The 25,840-nt window shown below is 41.7% G+C and overlaps 1 protein-coding gene across 2 annotated transcripts in view; it reads right to left on the reverse strand.

Annotated features, from left to right (window-relative positions):
• LOC115131584 (ectonucleotide pyrophosphatase/phosphodiesterase family member 2-like) overlaps positions 1-25,840 on the reverse strand; it is a 34,485-nt gene that overhangs the window by 3,309 nt on the left and 5,336 nt on the right. The window contains exons 10-25 of one of the 2 annotated variants that reach the window (XM_065020474.1): positions 25,380-25,445; positions 23,265-23,337; positions 22,820-22,928; positions 22,250-22,375; positions 22,082-22,113; positions 21,825-21,952; positions 21,608-21,692; positions 21,414-21,501; positions 21,082-21,251; positions 17,260-17,305; positions 16,893-16,949; positions 15,752-15,891; positions 14,939-15,080; positions 14,627-14,704; positions 13,551-13,683; positions 3,176-3,329 (exon numbers count right to left, since the gene is read on the reverse strand). In XM_065020474.1, the coding sequence (XP_064876546.1) occupies positions 3,176-3,329; positions 13,551-13,683; positions 14,627-14,704; positions 14,939-15,080; positions 15,752-15,891; positions 16,893-16,949; positions 17,260-17,305; positions 21,082-21,251; positions 21,414-21,501; positions 21,608-21,692; positions 21,825-21,952; positions 22,082-22,113; positions 22,250-22,375; positions 22,820-22,928; positions 23,265-23,337; positions 25,380-25,445 (1,627 nt within the window). The remainder of the gene's footprint in view (positions 1-3,175; positions 3,330-13,550; positions 13,684-14,626; positions 14,705-14,938; positions 15,081-15,751; positions 15,892-16,892; positions 16,950-17,259; positions 17,306-21,081; positions 21,252-21,413; positions 21,502-21,607; positions 21,693-21,824; positions 21,953-22,081; positions 22,114-22,249; positions 22,376-22,819; positions 22,929-23,264; positions 23,338-25,379; positions 25,446-25,840) is intronic. The other variant, XM_029663400.2, reaches the window with a different exon arrangement.

Here is a 25,840-nt window from a genome sequence, read left to right on the forward strand (position 1 = left end):
GTAGATTGACATAGGCTAGTGCTTTTGCTGTTCGTTAGGCCTACTCATCTTGTTGGTAAATGTGGACAGTTCTTCCAATATCTTCAATATGCACCTTGGAATTGGATAAGGACGTGCGCAGTTGTATCCCAGATGTGTCTGTCTTCACTTGTAGCCGGTGAGAAAGACCCGTTCACGTGATGGAGAGCAATGCGAGTGAAAGACGCTTCGGATTGCGCAGCACACTCAGGGAGAAGGGCACAATGCAGCACCACTGACATCGTGGGATGAGTGGTCATGGTCATGTAGCCTCAGATGAGCAATTACAGTAAGTTCAGTACCTAATCCATCAATTACAGTAAGTATAAAAAATATAAAGGATGATTATTCTTCCGATACACACTGGCAAATGGATGAATTAGGTATTGTCAACAGGGTTGTTGTCTCTAGTGTGTGTGTGGGCTGGTTAACACTGGGATAAAGTGATTAAAGTTAACGGTATAACTAATACAATAATTGGCTTATGCAAGCACTTCTCTAAGCGAAGGAAAGGTATATTATATATTTCTATATAAGCTATTTATGCTATATTTTATATCCATGATCCTAATGATATAGACCTAGGTGTAAAACAGCTGAGGTGATAGAGCAATGACCCTGGAATAAAAAACATAATGTGTAGGGTGGAGAGAGGGTTGGTTTTACAGGTTTACTCACTCCGGATTGTCAGTACTGCATGTGTTCTTGGCTGTCGTGCCGTGGCTGTGTCGGAATCCATTGTGAGTTTGAACTTGAGTATGCCTTCCCATTAGAGAGTGCCCGGTGTTGGGTTGCAGTTGCCTCTGGCACAGCCATTGTATGATACAACAGGATATAAGTTCTTGCCTAAGACACATTTTTACTGGCAGTCATTAGTGGCCGTTAGAATCTACGTTCCTTGTTCCTTTTACTGTCGGAATATAACATGATATAATGAAGACTCCATTAAATATGTCTTGCATGTAATGGACATAAAAAATGACTTTTTTTTTAACGAACAACTGTATCCAATGAACTGAGCAGGCTAGGCTGACATGCTTATAGCCTGCTAGGATGTTCAAATATGAGCATTCATGTATATAGATTATAACTTCTCATTTCCGACTAATTGAAAATGATTTTTTTTATAAAGTATCGCCCTATCTTAAACAAGGCATACAAAGCTGGTTACAATTTCAGTTTTATCCTCCAGAAAATAACAACAAATATTACAACAAATGCTATGGTTAAACTCAAATATATTGATTAATAAAATAAACATTCTTTATGGAAGAAATGTTTAAAAATTATATTTATTAATGATATTATGAATAGAAATGGAGGAGTTATGTCACATATGCAGTTATTGAAAATATATGGGAATTTCTGCTCAATCCAAACTTATAACCAACTGATTGCAGCACTACCACAAAAATGGAGGAGACAAGTGGAAAAGGCAGAAGGAAGGGAACTTGTTTGCCTGCCATATAATAAAGATAGAAATTGGCTGAAAGGCATAAATAGAAAAATATACCAGTTTCACCTGAGGACAGAAATGTTGACAGCTGCACCATACAGGTTGCAAAGTAAATGGGAGGAGATTTTTGATAAACCATGTGCCATGGAATTGGTACATGAACTGGTACAAAAAAATACACTTGACTCAACAATTAGAGTTTTTCTATTTAAATTATTCTATCAAATTCTTGCCACCAACAGAATGCAATATATATGGGGCATACAACAATCTCAAGTTTTTAGATTTTGTTGCGAAGAGACAGAATCAATAGATCACTTATTCTGGTATTGCCCCTATTTAGTTTGTTTCTGGTCACAGGTTCAGAAATGGTTAAAAAAATCACATCACAACAACAAAATGAACCTTACAAATAGCAGTGTTGGGCGATCTGGAAAGCCATAGCCAGTCAATAAATAATATAATAATACCCGTAAGAAAGGTTTTCATCTTTAGCTCACAATCTGTGGATAATATACGATTAGAAAGATGTTGTCACAACACAATTGAAAAATATATGGCACATGGAAACCAAACAAGGGCGGTCTATGGTGGTAGGTGGAATGGGCTGAGAGTGGCTGAGGGTTGGGATTAAAGACTTTGTTTGGTAATGTATTGTTGTTATATATAAAAGTACCACATATGTAAAGTGTATATGTTAAATGTGTATGTAAAATGCATAGGTAAAATGTATGTATATGTAGAAAAATGTGTAAAAAAAAAAAAAAGATATTTGTCCTCCGAAGAGGGGTCAGGTAGCCTCAGACGAGCAATTACAGTAAAGGTCACAGACAAATAAGTGGTCATGGTCATAAACAGTAGAACTAATGAAAGACCAATGGTTCAAACAGTAGGCCTACACAACTTTAAGAGATACAGCCTAAAGAGTATACAATGAAAGATCATTATCGTTATCATCATGAGACCAGAGGGTCATAGTGAACAAGTTATATTTATCATAGCACTCCATTTTGAATTCCACGGCTGTATTGTGAAATTTGAACTGACACAGAAGGCTGCAATATACATGCCATCTTCTGCCGACAATGAAAAGAGGTTGTATTCTGACTTGAGATCTCTGTGCCCTTATCTCCAACTTTCGTGGAAGTGTCCCATTATTGAGATCAATGTAAGATTAATGCAAAGGTCAGAGTTGTGTGCGCTTATCTCGGCCCTGAATCAGGCCTTTATGAGTTAGTGCAGCAAATGTTAGTGGGAAGAGTGACCTATATTCATTCTAATGGCCATACAAAAAATACAAAAGTGTGGTAAAGGCTGTTAGATGCAAAGTTGACTGAAGGACTGTGCATGGGAATGGACTAAGTACTTCCTCTGTCTACACCATTTAACTGTTCCCTTGAAATTATTAAATAATGTCATGCCAGCAATTTTTCTAAGACTGACGAACAATTCATGAGCATGTGGTGCCAAGAATTTGTCAAGGGAATAACATCAATCGAATTAGTTTTGCCATGTAATTTCTAGGTAAATACCTTGTAATGGTGTGTGTTGAAATACATACATATTCAGAAATTGTTTTTGGGATTCTATTTCTATGGGTTCTGTATTCTAGATCTGTGGTTTATGACAATTTCTTGAGTAGGCTTCTTCAAGCAGAGAGACAGCCATAGACATAGTGCCCCCATGTGGTAAGATAATTACCTTGCAGCTCTCATCGTTGTCTGAGCGGTGGGGTAGGAGGAAGGAGAAGACATTGAGGGGGCCGTCACACACCCCGGCCGTCTGGTTGACATCCTGACAGCTGGTGATCACTACATAGTAGTGTGTAGGGACTGGAGCCGAGACTGCGGCGTATCTGGGGGTCATATGTGGGCCACAGTCATAAGTAGTCACGTTAATGAAGATACAGGCAAGCACACACGCACACGCACACACACACACACACACATGGAAGGGTGGCAGGCTGTTAAGCTAGCTGTTAAGAGCATTGGGTCAGTAACTGAAAGGTTGTTGGTTCAATTCCCTGAGTCAGCAAGGTGGAAAAATCTGCCGTTCATGAACAAAGCAATTAACCTGCAACAAGAACTGCTGAAGTGTTCATTTAGGCAGCCCTTTGCAACTCTCTGATTCAACGGGAGACACATTTCGATTGAATGCACTGAGCTGTGCAACTGACTAGGTATTACCCTTTTCTTTTACACAGAAAGACGCACTATTGCAGACACAAAAACAAACATGATCAGAGGAACCTGACCTGGTAGGTCTTAGTTTTTTTTATAGCTTGGCTACCATTTTCACAAATATGTGGTGAATTTTCTAAATCTTAGAACAAAACTCCAATTTGGTAACACTTGTAACACAGCCAGTTTTACATCAAACACTTTTTTTTATTGTGCATTAATTTTGTTTGTAGACATCTTTTACCACACAGCCATTGATCCAAAATGTTTACTGTGAAATATAATGAGTACATTGGTTTAATCACAAAAACATAACGATATCTTTGCAATTGAGTAATTTTAACAAAGTTAATCCAATAGAAAAACATGTAAGATACATGTTCCAAAATTGTCCTTTAAATGCAGTATGCTACAGTACTGTAAACTACAGTACATTACACTGTTTTCACATTAGGCAGTATACTTGCACTACCCATAAAAATGTACTGATCATCAAATGTCCATAATTTCTATCCCATGTGTGATCAAAGGTGTGATCATTGAAGACATCTTTCACAATGTAATGAATTGAAAGAAATGAAAGAAAAAAAACATAATATTTAGCAGCACTAGTTTGCATCAAGCCTGTCTAGAGTATTTGGCCATAAGTCGAAATCACAGTAAATATCCTCATTGTTCATGCAGCTGCGGAAAAAACTGGCGAATCCGAGCCTGACATACTGCAGGTCTGGATTGAAATCATTGCATGCCTCATCCATGGCCTTCCACCTGTATTGTACTTGTGTATTGTATTTTACAGTATTGTATTGTACTTCTGTATTGTAGTGGTCCTGTACGTGGTTCAGTTCATAAGAGCATGGGTCAACCAACTAGAGTTTTGTGTTTGATTCCCACTGTGGTCACATACCAAAATGTATGGACTGTTGTCACTTTGGATATAAGTGTGTGCTATATAAATGGCATATATTATGGTATTACTGTACTGTATAGGCAAATGCAATTTTAGTAAAGCAGTGTGAACCCCCCCCCCCCCCCCCCCATCATCATCAAAAAGATCCCAGCAACTTCATTTTGGATACAGTGCCTTCAGAAAGTATTCAAAACCCCTTGATTTATTACACATGTCGTTGTGTTTCAGCCTGAATTCAAAATCTATTAAATTAAAAAAGATTCTACACACAATACCCAATGACAAAGTGAAAACATGTTTTTAGACATTTTTACAAATGTATTGAAAATGAAATACCAAAAAGGCATGTTGAAGACTCTATGGGCATAAGGCAAACGATTCTGTGATTTGATGAGACAAAAATGTAGCTCTTTGGCCTGAATGCAAATCGCTATGTCTGGAGAAAACCAGACACAGCTCATCACCCGTCTAACACCATCCCTACCGTGAAGCATCATGCTATGGGGATGCTTTTCAGCAGAAGGGACTGCAAGACTGGTAAGAATAGAGGGAACAATGAATGACAAATACAGGCAAAGCCTTGATGAGAACCTGCTTCAGAGTGCAAACGACCTTAGACTGTGGCAAAGATTTAGGTCCCAACAGGACAATGACGCCAAGCAAACAGCCAAATCAATGCTGGAATGGCTTCAGAATGTGAAAGTCCTTGAAAGTCCAAACTCGTCCAAAGTCTAGACTTGAATCCCATTGAAAATCTTTGGAAAGACTTGAAGATTGTTGTTCACAGCCGCTCCCCATCTAATTTAACAGAGCTTGAGAAAATCTACAGGGAAGAAATCCTGATGTGCAAAGCTGATACAGACATATCCAAGATGACTCAAAGCTGTAATCCCCGCCCAAAGTTGCTTCTACAAAGTATGGACTCAGGGGTGTGAATAGTTATGCAAATAAGATATTTCTGTATTCCATTTTCAATAAATTTGCTAACATTTCTAAAAACATGTTTTCACTTTGTCATTATGAAATATTGTGTGTAGATGGATGAACAAAAAATCTATTTAATCCATTTTGAATTCAAGCTGTAACACAAGAAAATGTGGATTAAGTCAAGGGGTATGAATACTTTCTAAAGGCACTGTGCATGTTTAATGTATAGTGGATGCATTTCTGTCTTGTTTTGAACTTATTGGATTATTTCGTATTGGTATTGTATTGATATTGTATTACTCCACTTTAGGAGCTACAAACACAAGCATTTCGCTGCACCTGCTGTAGCATCTGCTAAACTGTGTACCCGAACAATAAACTTTCAGATCATTTGATTTGTTACATACAGTACATTTCTGATCTTGATTTGTATTTTTGAATCAAAATATCATCATTATACTTTTTATGTTTCTACTTTACAGACATTTTCAAAATCTGTGCTAGACAAACCAGTTTACATGTAAAATGTCACACCCTGGTCTGTTTCACCTGTCTTTGTGATTGTCTCCACCCCCTCCAGGTGTCGCCCATCTTCCCCATTATCCCCTGTGTATTTATACCTGTGTTCTCTGTAATAGTACAATATATCAAAAGTAATGTGAGCTTTGAATTGTGACAGGTAATTACTTTATAAGAACATGTATTGCCATCTTAAAATGTATTTCTAGATGAAACAATGATCAAATTTGGTGAAAAGGTGACTATGATTTTGTGTGTTATACTTGTACTGTTCAGAGTTTTGAAACAACTGCCTTTTTAATTATAATTTGTAGTTTTGTACTAAGAGTTGTAAAAATGTACCACATGAAAATTGCACCAAAGTGATAAACTGCTGTAAATAAACAGCATGCCAGTTACAATTTGCTTGAACCAGAATGAGGCTCTCTCCTCACTATATTGTTAATTAACTAAGGAATTACCATCTTCAGACAATCTGCAGATAATTGATGTCTGGAGCTCAGTAGTAAAAGTTTGCAAATCAGGGAGCCAGATGAAGGCTTGCTTACCAAAAAGAGATGTTAAAAAAGAGCCGTTTGTTCGCGAAAGACCCATCACTACTGGCTACACACGGAGTAATAGAAAAACGCCCGCGCCACACAAACAGGAAGGGGAAATATTGCTGGAAATTGATTAGCAAATATTGTGTTAGGTTTGGCTTTTTAAGCCAATATGTCACGGCCGTCAAAAGAAGTGGACCAAAGCGCAGCGTGGTGAGCGTACATTTTCCTTTATTATGGAATGACGCCAACAAAACAAGAAACAAGATCAACAACCGTGAAGCTTACGAGGGCTAAGTGCCACTAACACAAGTCAACTTCTCACAAATAACAAAGGGGAAAAGGCTGCCTAAGTATGATTCCCAATCAGAGACAACGATAGACAGCTGTCCATGATTGAGAACTATACCCCGCCAAAACATATAACTAAAGAACATAGAATATAGAATGTCCACCCAAATCACACCCTGATCAAACCAAAATAGAGACATAAAAAGGCTCTCTCAGGTCAGGGCGTGACACAATAGTGGCTAACCAGGGGTGGGGTAATGTCAATGTTGCATTGGTTAGATAGAAGCAGGGAGCTTGCTATGTCTGATACTTGTCAGATTTGTTTATGACAGTTTGCGGTAGAACACGTGAAAATTGCATGTACCGTAATTTCCGGACTATAAGCCGCTACTTTATTCCCACGCTTTGAACCTCACGGTTTATACAATGACACGGCTAATTTATGGATTTTTCCCGCTTTCACAAGATTCATGCCGCCAAAAAACTGAGCACCGTCACATTATGTGACGTAAATCGAGCGCGCTCAAACTTCCCATCATTCTGATTACGGTAGTCATTTTGTCACCCTCATATGCAGCTTTCAAGTTGAAGGCGATCGATCTGGCTTTTGGAAAAGGAAATAGAGCTGCTGCACGGGAGCTTGGCCTTAATGAGTCGATGATAAGACGTTGGAAACAGCAGCGTGAGGAACTGACAACAAAAGCTTTCAGAGGGAAGAAAAGCAGATGGCCCAAAGTATTTGCAGCCACTCGACATCAGTGTAAATCGTGCATTTAAGGTGGCGCTCCGTGTTCAGTGGGAGGCTTGGATGACAAGTGGGGAGAAATCCTTCACTAAAACGGGCCGCATGCGAAGAGCAACTTATGGTCAAGTCTGCCAGTGGGTCCTGACAGCATGGAGCATTGTCAAAAGATCCACTATCATCAACGGGTTTCGAAAGGCTGGACTGCTGCGTGTTGAAGGGGCAGCATGAGCTCAGCGGGGAATTTGCCTCCGGATGAAAGTGAAGAGGCGACAATGAAAACGATCCAACATCGGATTAAGCAATTCTGAGGCTATTCAACTCCGACACTGAAGGAGATGACTTCAGTGGTTTCAGTGCACAGGAGGAGGAAGATAGTGACCAATGACTTTCTTGGTAGGCTACTGTTTACTGCTATTTTTGGGGGATTCAGTTAATTTGTATGGCAAAGAGGGACTTTGCAATTAATTGCAATTCATCTGATCACTCTTCATAACATTCTGGATTATATGCAAATTGCCATCATGTCACGCCCTGACCTAAGAGAGCCTGTTTATTTCTCTATTTGGTTAGGTCAGGGTGTGATTTGGGTGGGCATTCTAGTTTTCTATTTCTTTGTTGGCCGGGTATGGTTCCCAATCAGAGGCAGCTGTCTATCGTTGTCTCTGACTGGAAATCATACTTGGGCAGCCTGTTTTCTACCTGAGTTTGTGGGATCTTGTTTGTGTGTAGTTGCTTTCTGCACTGCATATAGCTTTACGTTAGTTTTGCATTTATTTGGTTTTGTGTCATTTAAAATAAGGAAAGATGTTCACTTTCCACGCTGCGCTTTGGTCTCATTCCGACGACGGACTTAACAGAAGATCCCACCATCAAGTGACCAAGCAGCGTGCCCAGGAGTGGAGGACATCATGGACCTGGGAGGAGGTAATGGCAGGGGACAAGACCCTGCCATGGAAGCAGGCGGAGGCAGCAAGAGAGGAACGGTGACGAGATCAGGAATCTTGGACACGACGCAAGAACGAGAGGCAGCCCCCCCTATTTTTTTGGGGGGGGGCACACATAGTGGTCGGCGGAGCCGAGGGTTGAACCAGAGCCAGTCAGGGAGTCAAGTGAGGAGCTCAACGCAAGATTCCGGAGAGAGGTGCTGGCGTTGAGAGCTCTGCAGAGCGGGCGTGCTGAGGAGCGTGACACCAGTCCGGTGTTATGTGCACCGGTTTCACGCATCTGGCCTCCGATGCGCCTCACCAGTCCGGTGCGACCTGTGTCTCTTCCGTGCACTCGCCCTGGGGTGTGTATCGCCATTCAGGCACCATGTTATGCGGTTCTACGCCTCGAACCGGAGCCGCCACTGAGGCTAGATGCCCACCCTCGCTCATAGAGTCAGGTTTTGCTGCCGGGGGGGGGGGGGGGGGGGGGTACTGTCATGCCCTGACCTTAGAGAGACTGTTTATTTCTCTATTTGGTTAGGTCAGGGTGTGATTTGGGTGGGCATTCTAGTTTTCTATTTCTTTGTTGGCCGGGTATGGTTCCCAATCAGAGGCAGCTGTCTATCATTGTCTCTGACCGGAAATCATACTTGGGCAACCTGTTTTCCACCTGAGTTTGTGGGATCTTGTTTGTGTGTAGTTGCTTTCTGCACTGCATATAGCTTTACGTTCGTTTTATATTTTGTTGTTTTTTCATTTAAAATAAAAGTATAATGTACGCCTACCACGCTGCACCTTGGTCTCCTTCTAACAACGGATGTAACACATCATACAAACTGAGGCATCAGACTTTGTGAAAATGTATATTTGTGTCATTCTCAAAATGTTAGGCCACGACTGTACACTTCTCAATTTTGGGGTTTGCTTCTGAGTATTGTATAAAATATATGATAAAATAAGAAACTATTTGTGAGAAGATGATGTTAGCCTTCTAAATGAGAGTTTTTTTTTTATATATAAAGTTACAGTGCCTTGCGAAAGTATTCGGCCCCCTTGAACTTTGCGACCTTTTGCCACATTTCAGGCTTCAAACATAAAGATATAAAACTATATTTTTTTGTGAAGAATCAACAACAAGTGGGACACAATCATGAAGTGGAACGACATTTATTGGATATTTCAAACTTTTTAACAAATCAAAAATTGAAAAATTGGGCGTGCAAAATTATTCAGCCCCCTTAAGTTAATACTTTGTAGCGCCACCTTTTGCTGCGATTACAGCTGTAAGTCGCTTGGGGTATGTCTCTATCAGTTTTGCACATCGAGAGACAGACATTTTTTCCCATTCCTCCTTGCAAAACAGCTCGAGCTCAGTGAGGTTGGATGGAGAGCATTTGTGAACAGTCGTTTTCAGTTCTTTCCACAGATTCTCGATTGGATTCAGGTCTGGACTTTGACTTGGCCATTCTAACACCTGGATATGTTTATTTTTGAACCATTCCATTGTAGATTTTGCTTTATTTTTTGGATCATTGTCTTGTTGGAAGACAAATCTCCGTCCCAGTCTCAGGTCTTTTGCAGATTCCATCAGGTTTTCTTCCAGAATGGTCCTGTATTTGGCTCCATCCATCTTCCCATCAATTTTAACCATCTTCCCTGTCCCTGCTGAAGAAAAGCAGGCCCAAACCATGATGCTGCCACCACCATGTTTGACAGTGGGGATGATGCGTTCAGGGTGATGAGCTGTGTTGCTTTTACGCCAAACATAACGTTTTGCATTGTTGCCAAAAAGTTCCATTTTGGTTTCATCTGACCAGAGCACCTTCTTCCACATGTTTGGTGTGTCTCCCAGGTGGCTTGTGGCACACTTTAAACAACACTTTTATGGATATCTTTAAGAAATGGCTTTCTTCTTGCCACTCTTCCATAAAGGCCAGATTTGTGCAATATACGACTGATTGTTGTCCTATGGACAGAGTCTCCCACCTCAGCTGTAGATCTCTGCAGTTCATCCAGAGTGATCATGGGCCTCTTGGCTGCATCTCTGATCAGTCTTCTCCTTGTATGAGCTGAAAGTTTAGAGGGACGGCCAGGTCTTGGTAGATTTGCAGTGGTCTGATACTCCTTCCATTTCAATATTATCACTTGCACAGTGCTCCTTGGGATGTTTAAAGCTTGGGAAATATTTTTATATCCAAATCCGGCTTTAAACTTCTTCACAACAGTATCTCGGACCTGCCTGGTGTGTTCCTTGTTCTTCATGATGCTCTCTGCGCTTTTAACGGACCTCTGAGACTATCACAGTGCAGGTGCATTTATACGGAGACTTGATTACACACAGGTGGATTGTATTTATCATCATTAGTCATTTAGGTCAACATTGGATCATTCAGAGATCCTCACTGAACTTCTGGAGAGAGTTTGCTGCACTGAAAGTAAAGGGGCTGAATATTTTGCACGCCCAATTTTTCAGTTTTTGATTTGTTAAAAAAGTTTGAAATATCCAATAAATGTCGTTCCACTTCATGATTGTGTCCCACTTGTTGTTGATTCTTCACAAAAAAATACAGTTTTATATCTTTATGTTTGAAGCCTGAAATGTGGCAAAAGGTCGCAAAGTTCAAGGGGGCCGAATACTTTCGCAAGGCACTGTATAACTAGTCAGTGACCACACCCCGTGAGCACAGACATTTACATCAGCATCATGGAACGCCCCCTTTTCTACTCCAGAATAAAATGGCTTGTGACAAAATGTACATTTAGTCAAGATAACAGGGTCCCCACGTTGAAATAGCTACTACTTTAGACCAAAACGCTGGGTGATGCTGGTGTGTGAAGTGGTTTAAACTTACAACTCTACAAAAGCACAAGACCAGAGAACATGGAGATCATCCCCACGCTGAAATGGTGAAGAAATCTACCAACTAAAGACCGATTATTCAGGCTGCAGCTGTTTAAATACTTTAGTCTGGTTAATGCATCCGATTTAAGAACATTTTCGAATGGTATTCTGACGTATCCTCTCTAACAACCTACAACCACGAAAGACCTTGGAACTTCTGGGGAACGCAACCAGAGACTCTCTGATGAACTATTATCTAGCAGACGGACCGGCGATCACAGAAAGGGACAACAAAGGCATACACTCGCAAATATGTAAATTGCTATTTATTTTCTAATGAGCGGCTGTTCATGTTCAAAGTACTAGCATTTACATGAGTGTAGTTATGAACTGTAATACAGTGGGTCCACTCTGAGTTTCCCGCTCTTGAGCTGTCCCCACCCTTTCCTTTGTCTACCAAGCCGTCATATCAGTTTTGTCCACTAGGGACTTTTCCATGTGTCATGTTAGTACCCATTGTACAACTAATTGTGTTTGTGTTTATGTAATTTGGGGATTGATTAGTTAGTTAGGAAATAAATAATAAAGCCAATTTGTATATCGCTGATTCATGATTTGATGCTAGGGTTCGTGCAAATATCCAAGAGTTTGCGATGTTCAGAAATTAGCCTGATGAGGTAACAATACATTAATAGAAGACTAATTGATAAGATAATAAAATATCTGAAGCGTTATATTCGGGAAATTTAAAAAAACATTTTCCCGTGGTGCCACAACTTCCTAGTTAATTACTATTCCGTGATTCATTGAATTATGGAATAATTACACATAGTGAATTGATTTGATAATATTACAGTCTTCACATTTAATGACAGCAAATGCTACAACACACCAATAAGAAGAAGAGACTTGCTAAGGCCAAGAAACACGAGCAATGGACATTGGACCGGTGGAAATCTGTGCTTTGGTCAAAATTTGAGATTTTTAGTTCCAACCGCCATGTCTTTGTGAGATGCAGAGTAGATGAACGAATGATCTCCGCATGTGTGGTTCCCACCATGAAGCATGGAGGAGGAGTTGTGACGGTGTGGGGTTGCTTTGCTGATGACACTGTCAGTTATTTATGTAGAATTCAAGGCACACTTAACCAGCATGGCTCCCACAGCATTCTGCAGCAATACACCATCCCATCTGGTTATCACTTAGTGGGACTATCATATGTTTTTCAACAGGAAAATGACCCAACACACTGTGTAAGGGCCATTTGACCAAGAAGGAGAGTGATGACATCAGATGACCTGGCCACCACAATCACCCGACCTCAACCCAATTGAGATGGTTTGGGATGATTTGGTTGAGAGAATGCCAAGAGTGTGCAAAGCTGTCATCAAGGGAAAGTGACTTTATTAAATATTTTTATTTATTTAACCAGGCAAGTCAGTTAAGAACAAATTCTTATTTACAATGACAGCCTAGGAAAAGTGGGCTGATTACCTTGTTCAGGGGTAGAACGACAGATTTTGACCTTGTCAGCTCAGGGACTCGATCTAGCAACCTTTCGGTTACTGGTCCAATGCTCTAACCACTAGGCTACCTGCCACCCCAAATACTTTTAAGAATTTTAACACTATTCTATATTTGTTATTTTATAGTTACTATTTCTAAAATGTAGAAATTGTAAAAATAAAGAAAAACCCTTGAATGAGTAGGTGTGTCCAAACGTTTGACTGGTATTGTTAATAAAGTGTAATTTTGGGATGTAAACTCAAAATTGAATACATTTCAACTCTATATCTGACATGGTACAGGTGTCTTCTTTTTTTAAGCCCATAGCCATGTGTGTGAGGTGTATACTTTTGTTTCAAAGAATCACTCTGTGTGACCCTGATTTAGCTCACTGCAGTAAAGTGAATCTACCTAGGATAGGATAAAGTAATCCCTCTCACCCCCCCCCTTAAAATATTTAGATGCACTACTGTTCCACTGGATGTCATAAGGTGAATGCACCTATTTGTAAATCGCTCTGGATAAGAGCGTCTGCTAAATGACTTAAATGTAAATGTACTGTAGATGTTTGACTGCCGACATTCTTCATGGGATTCAACATGTAAAATCGGTATGCACTCGGTTCGCAAATTGGTGTGAACCGAGTGCTAAGTGCTCTCGGCCAGCAAACGCTATTGTTCCGAGCTCTTACTCTTTGATCTTCACGGTGGTGTCCCGGAGGCCATCATAGTTGTTGTCAAAGATGGGACCGGTGACCACATTGATGCCGTTATTCTCCTCTGCGTAGCGCTTGAGAAGAGTCCCCTGGAGGTAGCTCCATATTTCTGCAGAGTTGAAGGGAAAAGAGAAAAAGGTACAAGCAAATGTGGTTTTATAACCAAAACAAATTCTTTCTAACATTGTCTGTAAAACACCTGTTGCATGAATGCATTTGGGACATTATAAGTACTCATGAACTGAAATTAATTCTTATAGCCAGCCTTGAAAAATACTCTCTAGACTGCATCTGAGTATAGCGTTTTGTGAATACATGTTATTAATGTGGTCTTATACCATTTAAATTATAGCAGGGCACCTTGTAAGCATTTCAAAAGCCAAAGTCTGGTTTAATTTTGATGCACATTCCTTCAAGAAGAAGTAAAAGTCATGCCCTGCTCTAAAAGTCCCCAGACAAGGGAACTGCTCTTCACATCCATCTCTACAATCATTCACCACACCAGGCTTCACTGAGGCTCTCTCTTTGTGTGTGTGTGTGTGTGTGTGTGTGTGTGTGTGTGCGTGCGTGTGTGTGTGCAAGCCCGTGTGTGTGCACACCCGTGTGTGTGCGCGTGAGTGTGCGTGTGCGCCTGAGTGAGTGCGTGGGTGGGTACTGGACGTCTCTCTCCAGTGAGAGGACAATGGGTGTCAGCCTGTCCCTTCTCTCCCAGACCTGAGGTCATCAGACTAGCCTCCTTCCTCACTCCCCCTCCTACCTCTCCCTCCACACATTAGCATGGCCAGTCCAAGCAAAGATACAGCACAACACTCACAGAGGGCCACATGTACTATATACTATGTGATTGGTAACTGTAATAGCTTTGGAGGGAAGCATCTACCAGAGAAAAACAAATATTGAGCAACAAGGATCTCCTTAGAGAACCGATAACAACAACCTGCTTAACAAAACACAGTGGCAGATTTATAAAGCATTTGATGCAGAATTTTCAAATGAGTTGGAAATATACAAATAAAAATGTAATATGTAAATATAAATAAATGAATACTCACTTTTGAATGCAGGGTACATGGGAACGGTGTTTGTGATCAGTGATGCATCATATTTTGATTCAGGAGACAGGGCCAGCTCTAGCATAAAACATGTAAATATATACTTTAATTTACCTCCCATTTAGGCCTGGAAAAAAGCCTGCACACCCCCAAGACCAGGGTCATCTTCATTAGGTACCAAACTGAGTGAAACGGGAGATACTGTCTGAACTTGTCCAATAACATACGTTTGTTTTTATTATGCATTGCAAAACATTTTGCTTCAGTGTGCCTTAATGAACATGACCCAGGGTGGACTAGTGTGCAACTCACCTGGTGGATAGAGGAAGCCATAGGAGACGTCTGTATCCTGGCTGTAGGTGGTGCAGGCCTGGCTGTGTTCAGGAGGAACCCGCAGGTCTGCTCTCACACACTCACTCACTGGCTCAGGCTCAGGGAGGGGTGTGACTTCTTCCTGGAAGGGAACATGTTGTCATTGGTAACACATTGTGAAATCCCATCGTAAAATGAGATAGAAATGGCAAACACCCATTGTTTACAAACACCCAATACAGTGTTTCTGTATGTGATTGGGGCCATGTCATTAGTTGATTTGTGTGCTGTATCGTTTCTAAATCTGTATAGGGTTCTGTTAGGTTAGTGTTACGCAAGTCCCTATCCAGGCTCTCTCCCTCCAATAAATCAAAACCAGGCTCATTCTAATACAAAATGCAATTAACCAGTTGAGTCAAAGACCAAAATTACATTTACGATCTCCTAACAGGACTACTAATTGTTTTCATGCATGCTACTCACTGCATCCATTCAAGTAAACAGATACATTTCAAAAGAGCTTTGGAAAGATATGACCTAATACAATGTTTCCAAAATGGTGGCTCCAGACATACTGGTAGGTCCCTGACCAAAGACTGGGCTGGGGCTATAACAATTTTTTGTGTGTCTATTCTATGGGTAACAAGAAAACTAGAATAGCCTTATGTGGGTCACAAGTTTTAAAAAAACATTCGGAAACCACTAATCAACATGACAGAGGTCTGAGGACAAACGCTCAAATCATATGGATCGAGTCATTAAATGACTTGAGGTCAGTTTCATTTGTTGTGTTCCACGTGATGAATACCCTACTTGTTTGGGCACTGTGAATGACGTCCACAGGGGCATGGAGAGCTCCTGGCTGTATCCACTGATGAAATCACTGTGGAGGAGGAGGCTGTACGTCGTTTGGAAAATAACCGCTGGTCGACCGAAGGGGATGTGTGTGGCTTCTGTGAAAACACCAGTTAATCAAGCAAGGAGGGCAGTAGTAAACCTGGGTTCGAAATGAGTCACTTTGTATTTGAATTCTACAGTGAAGCACTCTTTTCATGTTATATTGTCTGAATATTGCATGTTTCATGCATACTACGATTTTCTGGTTGTTGTCATCTTTTAAATTACAGAATGTAAAAAATATGTTTTCACATGTAGAAACTGATATGATGCTCGCGATAATAAATCCAGTTATCACATTAGCATTAGTATCAGGGTTAGCATTAATATTAGGGTTAGCATTAGCATTTGCATTAGTTAACGCATTCAAAACCATGGGGGAAATGTGTTGGAGTTGGCTAGAGACACGCAGGAGTGGAAAATGAACATGTGCGTACAATGTGTAAACGCTCTGCACTACGGGTTCTCGACCAATCACATTCACATTGTCATGGGTTGTCTGTAACCGAGTTGAGTTGGTAAAGCTCACTCTTCAGCTTGAAATACCACCACCTGTGCCATTTAAGGTGTTTTAAGAGGACGGTCACGTGTATTTGCGAGACAGAGGACGCAAGATCAATCCCTCTCAGCAGTGGACTTGTGAGCGAGGAAGCAAAGCTGTTAAGCAAGTAGCATGCCGCCGGTTAAAGTGGTGTTGTGAACCGGATCTGCAGTTGCACTCAGCTCAAAGGCTGGGGTTGCTGTGGACTGAGAGGAGCGAGTGTAACCACGTTGAGTTGATAAAGCTCACACCTCAGCTTGAAATACCCCCACCAGCGTCATGGATGTGATACAAGAGGGTGGTCACGTGTTTGGGATACAGAAGACATAAGATCAATCCCAGTTGCGGACGTGTGAGCGAGGAAACAGAGCTGTTAAGCCACACAATGCCACCGGTTACATGTCAGGTGGTTGCTAAGCTCTTAGTCACTCATTAAAACGGGAATGTCGGAGTATGAGTTTCAGATTAGTTAAAGGGATAGTTCACTCAAATTACAAAATGACATAGTTTCCTTACCCTGTGAACAGTTTATGGACAAGGTAAGACAGCAATCCATGCTTTGGTTTTGTTTACCTGGACATTTGTGTCCAAAATCCAATGCAAGTCAATCTCCCCATATTAGCATTTTTCACGTCACACCTTGTCAAGAGAGACTAAGCCAGTTATAATACTTTGAATGCACCACTAACTGATATAATATTTCATAAAAACTGTTAGCCAGGAGATTCTGGAAGTTGATAAATAACCTGTTAACAAACTTTAAAATGGTTTTGATGATTCCACAACACCCTAGGTAAGTGGAAAATAAGCTAAAACGTCAAAAAAGAGAACTATCACTTCAAGTAAACTGTAACCGACCACACTCTAAAAGATAGACACTTACCATCTGCTGCTGGGCTGAATCTCTGATTGTTCTCCTCTACTTTGTTCTGTAACAGAAGACAGTGACCTTCAGGGCTCCTGAGTGGCACAGTGGTCTAAGGCACTGCATATCAGTGCAAGAAGTGTCACTACAGTCCCTGGTTCAAATCCAGGCTGTATCACATCTGGCAGTGATTGGGAGTCCAATTGGGCAGTGCACATTTGGCTGGGGTAGGCCATCATTGTAAATAAGAATTTTGTCTTAACTGACTTGCCTAGTTAAATATATATTTAAAGGCCCAGTGCAGTCACAAATGTGATTTCCTTTGTTTTATAAACGCAGCAAAAAAATAAACGTCCTCTCACTGCCAACTGCAGCAAACTTAACATGTGTAAATATTTGTATGAACATAACAAGATTCAACAACTGAGACATAAACTGAACAATTTCCACAGACATGTGACTAACAGAAATGGAATACTGTGTCCCTGAACAAAGTGGGGGTCAAAATCAAAAGTAACGGGCAGTATCTGGTGTGGCCACCAGCTGCATTAAGTACTGCAGTGCATCTCCTCCTCATTGACTGCACCAGATTTGCCCGTTCTTGCTGTGAGATGTTACCACACTCTTCCACCAAGGCACCTGCAAGTTCCCGGACATTTCTGGGGAGAATGGCCCTAGCCCTCACCCTGCAATCCAACAGGTCCCAGACGTACTCAATGGGATTGTGATCCGGGCTCTTCGCTGGCCATGGCAGAACATTGAACGAGCAGTACAGAACGAGCAGTATGGCTGGTGGCATTGTCATGCTGGAGGGTCATGTCAGGATGTGCCTGCAGGAAGGGTACCACATGAGGGAGGAGGTCGTCTTCCCTGTAACGCACAGCGTTGTGATTGCCTGCAATGTCAACAAGCTCAGTCCGATGATGCTGTGACACACCGCCCCAGACCATGACAGACCCCCTACCTCCAAATCGATTCCGCTCCAGAGTACAGGCCTCGGGGTAACGCTCATTCCTTCGACGATAAACGCAAATCTGACCATCACCCCTAGTGAGACAAAACCGCAACTTGTCAGAGAAGAGCACTTTTTGCCAGTCCTGTCTGGCCCAGCAACGGTGGGATTGTGCCCATAGGCGACGTTGTTGCCGGTGATGTCTGTTGAGGACCTGCCTTACAACAGGCCTACAAGCCCTCAGTCTAGCCTCTCTCAGCCTATTGCGGACAGTCTGAGCACTGATGGAGGGATTGTGCGTTCCTGGTGTAACTTGAGCAGTTGTACCTGTCCCACAGGTGTGATGTTCAGATGTACCGATCCTGTGCAGGTGTTGTTACACGTGGTCTGCCACTGCGAGAACAATCAGCTGTCCGTCCTGTCTCCCTCTAGCGTGTCTTAGGCGTCTCACAGTACGGACATTGTAATTTATTGCCCTGACCACATCTGCAGTCTTCATGCCTCCTTGCAGCATGCCTAAGGCATGGGACACTGGGAATCTTTCTTTTTGTGTTTTTCAGAGTCAGTATAAAGGCCTCAATAGTGTCCTAGGTTTTCATAATGGTGACCTTAATTGCCTTCCGTCTGTAAGCTGTTAGTGTCTTAACGACTGTTCCACAGGTGCATGTTCATTAATTGTTTATGGTACATTGAACAAACATGGGAAACCCTTTACAATGAAGATCTGTGAAGTTATTTGGAGTTTTACGAATTATCTTTGAAAGACCGGGTCCTGAAAAAGAGACGTTTCCACACTATGAGGTTGGAATAATACTGTGAAATTGTGAAAATTATGATAATGCACTTTTAGTGCTGTTTATAAAACACACCTGAAATTTCAGCCTGTTTTAGTGGGATGGAGTTTTGGCCTGCCTGGTGACATCACCAGGTGGTAAATTAGTTCATCAAATCAAATGTTATTTGTCACATGTGTAGGCCTTACCGTGAAATGCTTAACCAACAATGCAGTTCAAGAAATAGAGTTAAGGAAATATTTACAAAATAAACTAAAGTAAAAAATAAAAATAGTAACACAAGAATATTACATAACAATAATGAGGCTATATACAGGGGGTACCGGTACCGAGTCAATGTGTGGTGTTACAGGTTAGTCGAGGTAATTTGTAAAGTGACTATGCATAGTTAATAAACAGCGAGTAGCAGCAATGTAAAAACATAGCGGGGGGAGTTCCATGTAAATATTCCGAGTGGCCATTTGATCAATTGTTCAGCAGTCTTATGGCTTAGGGCTGAAGCTGTTAAGGAGCCTTTTGGTTGCCGTGCTGTAGCAGAGAGAACAGTCTATGACTTGGGTGACTGGAGTCTTTGACAATTTATCGGGCCTTCCTCTGACACCTCCTAGTATACACAGTGGGGAGAACAAGTATTTGATACACTGCCGATTTTGCAGGTTTTCCTACTTACAAAGCATGTAGAGGTCAAATTTTTTATCATAGGTACACTTCAACTGTGAGAGGCGGAATCTAAAACAATCTAAAACAAAAATCCTGAAAATCACATTCTATGATTTAAGTAATTGTGAAGACTTACAGAAAACGTTTGACCTCTGTCATTGCCAACAAAGGGTATATAACAAAGTATTGAGAAACTTTTGTTATTGACCAAATACTTATTTTCCACCATAATTTGCAAATAAATTCATAAAAAAATCCTACAAAGTGATTTTCTGGATTTTTTTTCTCATTGTCTGTCATAGTTGAAGTGTACCTATGATGAAAATTACAGGCCTCTCATCTTTTTAAGTGGGAGAAGTTGCACAATTGGTGGCTGACTAAATACTTTTTTGCCCCACTGTAAATAAGAACTCTTGGTAGACCGTGTGGTCTAATGCTTATCATGAGGTATTCTACCTCAGGCAAGCAATACCATGAGACTTCTTTGATATTAGACATCGCGCATCAGCAGTTATTGACAAATAGACACACACCTCCGCCCTCTTCTTACAAGACGTAGCTGCTCTGTCCTGCCGATGTACGGAGAAGCCAGCCAGCTCTATATTATCTGTGTCGTTATTCAACCACATCTCGGTGAAACATAAGATATTACAGTTTTTAATGTCCCGTTGGTAGGATAGTCTCAATCGTAGATCGTCCAGTTTGTTTCCAATGATTGCACGTTGGCCAATAATAAGGAGGGAAGTGGTGGTTTACCTACTCGTCTGCCAATTCTTACAAGGCACCCCGCCCTCCTCCACCTTTTCCTCTGTGTTTTCTTCACGCTGATGATGGGGTTTTAGGCCTTGTCTTGACAAAGCAGTATATCCTTCGCGTCGGATTCATGAAAATAAAGTCTTTGTCCAGTTCGAGTTGAGTATTCACTATTCTGATGTCCAGAATCCCTTTTCGGTCATAAGAGACGGTAGCAGCAACATTATGTACAAAATTAGTTACAAACCATGCGAAAAAACAAACAAAATAGAACAGTTGGTTAGGAGCCCGTAAAACGGCAGCCATCCCCTCCGGCGCCATTATAAGAAAGAGATTTCCAAACCTCTCTGCCAATACCAGCTAGTTTTAAGTTTTACCTTCCCTAATCAGACCAGTTCCAGACAGTCCTAGCTAAATTCTTGCTTGAGAAATTGCTCTTTGATAAGAAGCTATTTTTGTTTCTTTTTGACCATTTTAATTGAAAACAACAGTAAGGTACTTAATTGTTACCTTTAAGAAGTGATTTCAAGAATGTGTGTGTCATTAAGTTGAAATAAATGGAAAGGACTTGCAATTTTAATGTAGCTCCCAAATGACCTGAAATGAAAATGGAATGGACCCCAACCCTGTTACTCTATGAAACTCTTTGAGTTGGTTTCCAGTCATGACCTCACCACTGACCTCATTGTCACAGCTACATCCCAAGTCGTAGGTTGTGGCAGAGGTGGCGTCAGAGGTGGTGGGTGCGGTCACTTCCTCTGGCATGATTGGTGTGAAAGGAGGAGCTTTCAGCATGTCATTCAGACTGCCATGGGTTCCATTGTTAGGGGCAGGGACTAAGCCCAGGAGGTCTGGGAAAGAAGGGCATATGAGATGGATGCTACAAAGTTTCCACAGAGACTTTATATTTTCTGGTTATGAAATAACTCTTGTAAATATTGGTTTCAGAGTAATCAGGGGTGCCAACAAATAAGCTCGTACTAGCACTTAATAAGTACAGAAAGAAATCGTACCGCACATGACATTGTACAACTCAATATTTTCAAATTCTGCCACTTTGGTCTGGAACATAAAGCTTGGTCCATAGCCCAAAAAGATTGTCTATATTGGGAACAAACATTGGAAACAATGTAAGCACAAACAGCTAAGAATAGAATACAGTATGTGAAAAATGTTGCACTGATAGAATGTTAATTTAAGTGGTTACCCGCATACTGGTGATCTTATTGTCAAATCCGTGGTCACCAAAGAAACCACATCTCCCAGGATGCCTCCTGTTTTCAGGTACTTTCCTGCATCACATAGAAAGAATACACAAAATAAAAAGCATTACACAAATACCAATTAGTCCACAAATTCCATATAATGCTTTTAACTTAATCTAGTTGAGTTGATAGTACTAGTAGTGTAGAAAAATACAATACCAAGCAACGTGCCACTTTCTCTCCATGAGTAAGTGGACAGCCTCAATTCTGCGGTTGTTGGCATAGTGAAGCCGTTTCGGGAGGTGTTGTTTCAAGTAAGGCTTAAAGTGCTGGGTTGGCATTTTACACTGAAAAACAAGGTCATTACATGGACTCTGTGACCACACATGTAGATGACTTACTGTAAGTTCTACACAGCCAGCAAAATATCTAACAAAAATAATAATAATTGTTTCGTTTTTTTCATGTGCACTTACTGTAAGATTTGCCACAACTACTTTTGGGTCATCTGAAAAAAGTAAACATAAAAAAGTAAAACAGATACATAGGAAAATAAACTAGAAAGAAAAAAATATGTGTGAACACATTCTAGTTCACACATCTAGCCTGCTACATCCATTCTCTTACAGTACTGTGTAACTCACAGGTGGTTGATTTGGGATCCCGGGCCCGGATTCTCCCAAGAGATCCAGGGATCAGATTGATCTCATCCACGTTCACAGGATAGGTACTGAGGAACTCAGTCCTATCACAGTGGGCCTCCTCCATTCCTAGGGGAGGAAAGAGACAAGTTAACATAAGCCAAAATAAACATGATTTTATGCTTGTAAAAAGGTTTTCTGGTTGTAGAGTCATCAAATAACCAGATTACAACAAGGTAGATATGAATATTTTCACAATGTTATCAAGACATCAGGGAAAGACATCTGGTTTGGGTGTTATTCAGGGGTGGCAGGTAGCCAAGTGGTTAGAGTGTTGGGCCAGTAACCAAAAGGTTGCTGGATTGAATCCCTGAGCTGACAACGTAAAAATCTGTTGTTCTACCCCCTGAACAAGGCAGTTAGCCCACTGTTCCCCGGTAGGGCCTCATTGTAAATAATAATTTGTTCTTAACTGACTTGCCAAGTTAAATTAACAAAATATTAAGTCAGTTAACCAGAGTAGACATAGGCTAGTGCAGATACAATTCGAAATTGTGGTCTATTCTTCCATACCATGGTCTCCAACGACAATGATGTTGACACAGCGGTGTAGGTTCATCTGCTTCAGGCCGTTCATCAGCTGTCCAATGACATTATCAATCTCCCTCAGGGGGTTGTCCAACTACAGCACACAAAACACACCAAGGTTACAACAAGTCATGCCTCAAGAACAATCTCTGGAATTTGTCAATTGTGGTTCATGATAACATTTGACCTGTATTTACAATATTGATGCGTAAATATCACCGTAGTTAGAGAGCGCAGCATTATTTAGCTATTTAGCCGCTTAAAATGAGTTGTTCTTACGTGAAACATCCCTCACAACACCCACACCATCCCATAGCAACCATTAACCATCTTTGGCCTAATTTCGTCCACCAGCCAGTTCTCGCTCTCTCTGTCGAACCAATTTGAGCCTGGGGATGAGGTTATTTCTGGCCCAATCAGAGGAGCTCACCTCACTGCTGAAGGGCCCCAGTCTGTGTCCGAAGGTGTCCGGCTGCTCTGAGTGGACAGCGTACACATAGGGCCTAGAAATAGCACACAGACACACATCTCAACCACTGACCCATACTCAGTACAGACACACATCTCAACCACTGACCCATACTCAGTACAGACACACAGCTCAACCACTGACCTCAGTACAGACACACAGCTCAACCACTGACCTCAGTACAGACACACAGCTCAACCACTGACCTCAGTACAGACACACAGCTCAACCACTGACCTCAGTACCGACACACAGCTCAACCACTGACCTCAGTACAGACACACAGCTCAACCACTGACCTCAGTACAGACACACTGCTCAACCACTGACCCATAATTAGTACAGTAACTTGCTTCTCTATTCAGTATCTATTAATACTCTTATATACACTGCTCAAAAAAATAAAGGGAACACTTAAATAACACAATGTAACTCCAAGTCACACTTCTGTGAAATCAAACTGTCCACTTAGGAAGCAACACTGATTGACAATAAATTTCACATGCTGTTGTGCAAATGGAATAGACAACAGGTGGAAATTATAGGCAATTAGCAAGACACCCCTAATAAAGGAGTGGTTCTGCAGGTAGTGACCACAGACCACTTCTCAGTTCCTATGCTTCCTGGCTGATGTTTTGGTCACTTTTGAATGCTGGCGGTGCTTTCACTCTAGTGGTAGCATGAGACGGAGTCTACAACCCACACAAGTGGCTCAGGTAGTGCAGCTCATCCAGGATGGAACATCAATGCGAGCTGTGGCAAGAAGGTTTGCTGTGTCTGTCAGCGTAGTGTCCAGAGCATGGATGCACTACCAGGAGACAGGCCAGTACATCAGGAGACGTGGAGGAGGCCGTAGGAGGGCAACAACCCAGCAGCAGGACCGCTACCTCCGCCTTTGTGCAAGGAGGAGCACTGCCAGAGCCCTGCAAAATGACCTCCAGCAGGCCACAAATGTGCATGTGTCTGCTCAAAAGGTCAGAAACAGACTCCATGAGGGTGGTATGAGGGCCCGACATCCACAGGTGGGGGTTGTGCTTACAGCCCAACACCGCGCAGGACGTTTGGCATTTGCCAGAGAACACCAAGATTGGCAAATTCGCCACTGGCGCCCTGTGCTCTTCACAGATGAAAGCAGGTTCACACTGAGCACATGTGACAGACGTGACAGATTCTGGAGACGCTGTGGAGAACATTCTGCTGCCTGCAACATCCTCCAGCATGACCGGTTTGACGGTGGGTCAGTCATGGTGTGGGGTGGCGTTTCTTTGGGGGGCCGCACAGCCCTCCATGTGCTCACCAGAGGTAGCCTGACTGCCATTAGGTACTGAGATGAGATCCTCAGACCCCTTGTGAGACCATATGCTGGTGCGGTTGGCCCTGGGTTTCTCCTAATGCAAGACAATGCTAGACCTCATGTGGCTGGAGTGTGTCAGCAGTTCCTGCAAGAGGAAGGCATTGATGCTATGGACTGGCCCGCCCGTTCCCCAGACCTGAATCAATTGAGCACATCTGGGACATCATGTCTCACTCCATCCACCAACCACAGACTGTCCAGGAGTTGGTGGATGCTTTAGTCCAGGTCTGGGAGGAGATCCCTCAGGAGACCATCCGCCACCTCATCAGGAGCATGCCCAGGCTTTGTAGGGAGGTCATACAGGCACGTGGAGGCCACACACACTACTGAGCCTCATTTTGACTTGTTTTAAGGACATTACATCAAAGTTGGATCAGCCTGTAGTGTGGTTTTCCACTTTAATTTTGAGTGTGACTCCAAATCCAGACCTCCATGGGTTGATAAATTTGATTTCCATTGATAATTTTTGCGTGATTTTGTTGTCAGCACATTCATCTATGTAAAGAAAAAAGTATTTAATAAGAATATTTCATTCATTCAGATCTCGGATGTGTTATTTCAGTGTTCCCTTTATTTTTTTGTGCAGTGTATATTAATGCCCCCCCCCCCTCAAATTAGTCCATCTGAGTGTCTTGGGGAAATTTGGTTGGACAAATTGGTGGAAGTGAGGTTGGCACAGGTTGATGTTAATATGAAATGAGCATTGGGGATGAATATCTAACCTCTCATCATCAGGAAGACTTAGCCAACGCAAGATGGTCAGGATTCTCCTCTCCAGTGGAATCACCCTGCAACGACACAGACATGTCAGTCAAGTATACTTGCAGGTATCTCATGGTTTAGTTCTAGAATAACTGCATGTTATGGGGGTAAAACATTTTAGAAAAAAATCCAAAAGGGTACCAAAACATAGAAATATCAACCAAAGTGTTCGTCTGGCAGTCTAACGTGGCTCTCATGTGTGTATACTAATTAGCGAAACTTGCTAGCAAAAAGCTGGGCTCTACACTACCATGCTTTGAGAGCTCAATGGCCAATGTGTCTGCTTGAATGGGGGTATTGTTTGTAAAGATGTGCTGTAGGAAGGACCAGCTCCCTCGTGCTTATTAGGTCATAGATATGCAAATGATTTGCGTCATTTCACAAGTAAAATCACAACTTATTTGTATTTATATTGACCCTT

The sequence above is a fragment of the Oncorhynchus nerka genome, linkage group LG7, assembly GCF_034236695.1.
Source record: "Oncorhynchus nerka isolate Pitt River linkage group LG7, Oner_Uvic_2.0, whole genome shotgun sequence".
In the NCBI taxonomy this organism is placed as follows: Eukaryota; Metazoa; Chordata; class Actinopteri; order Salmoniformes; family Salmonidae; genus Oncorhynchus; species Oncorhynchus nerka.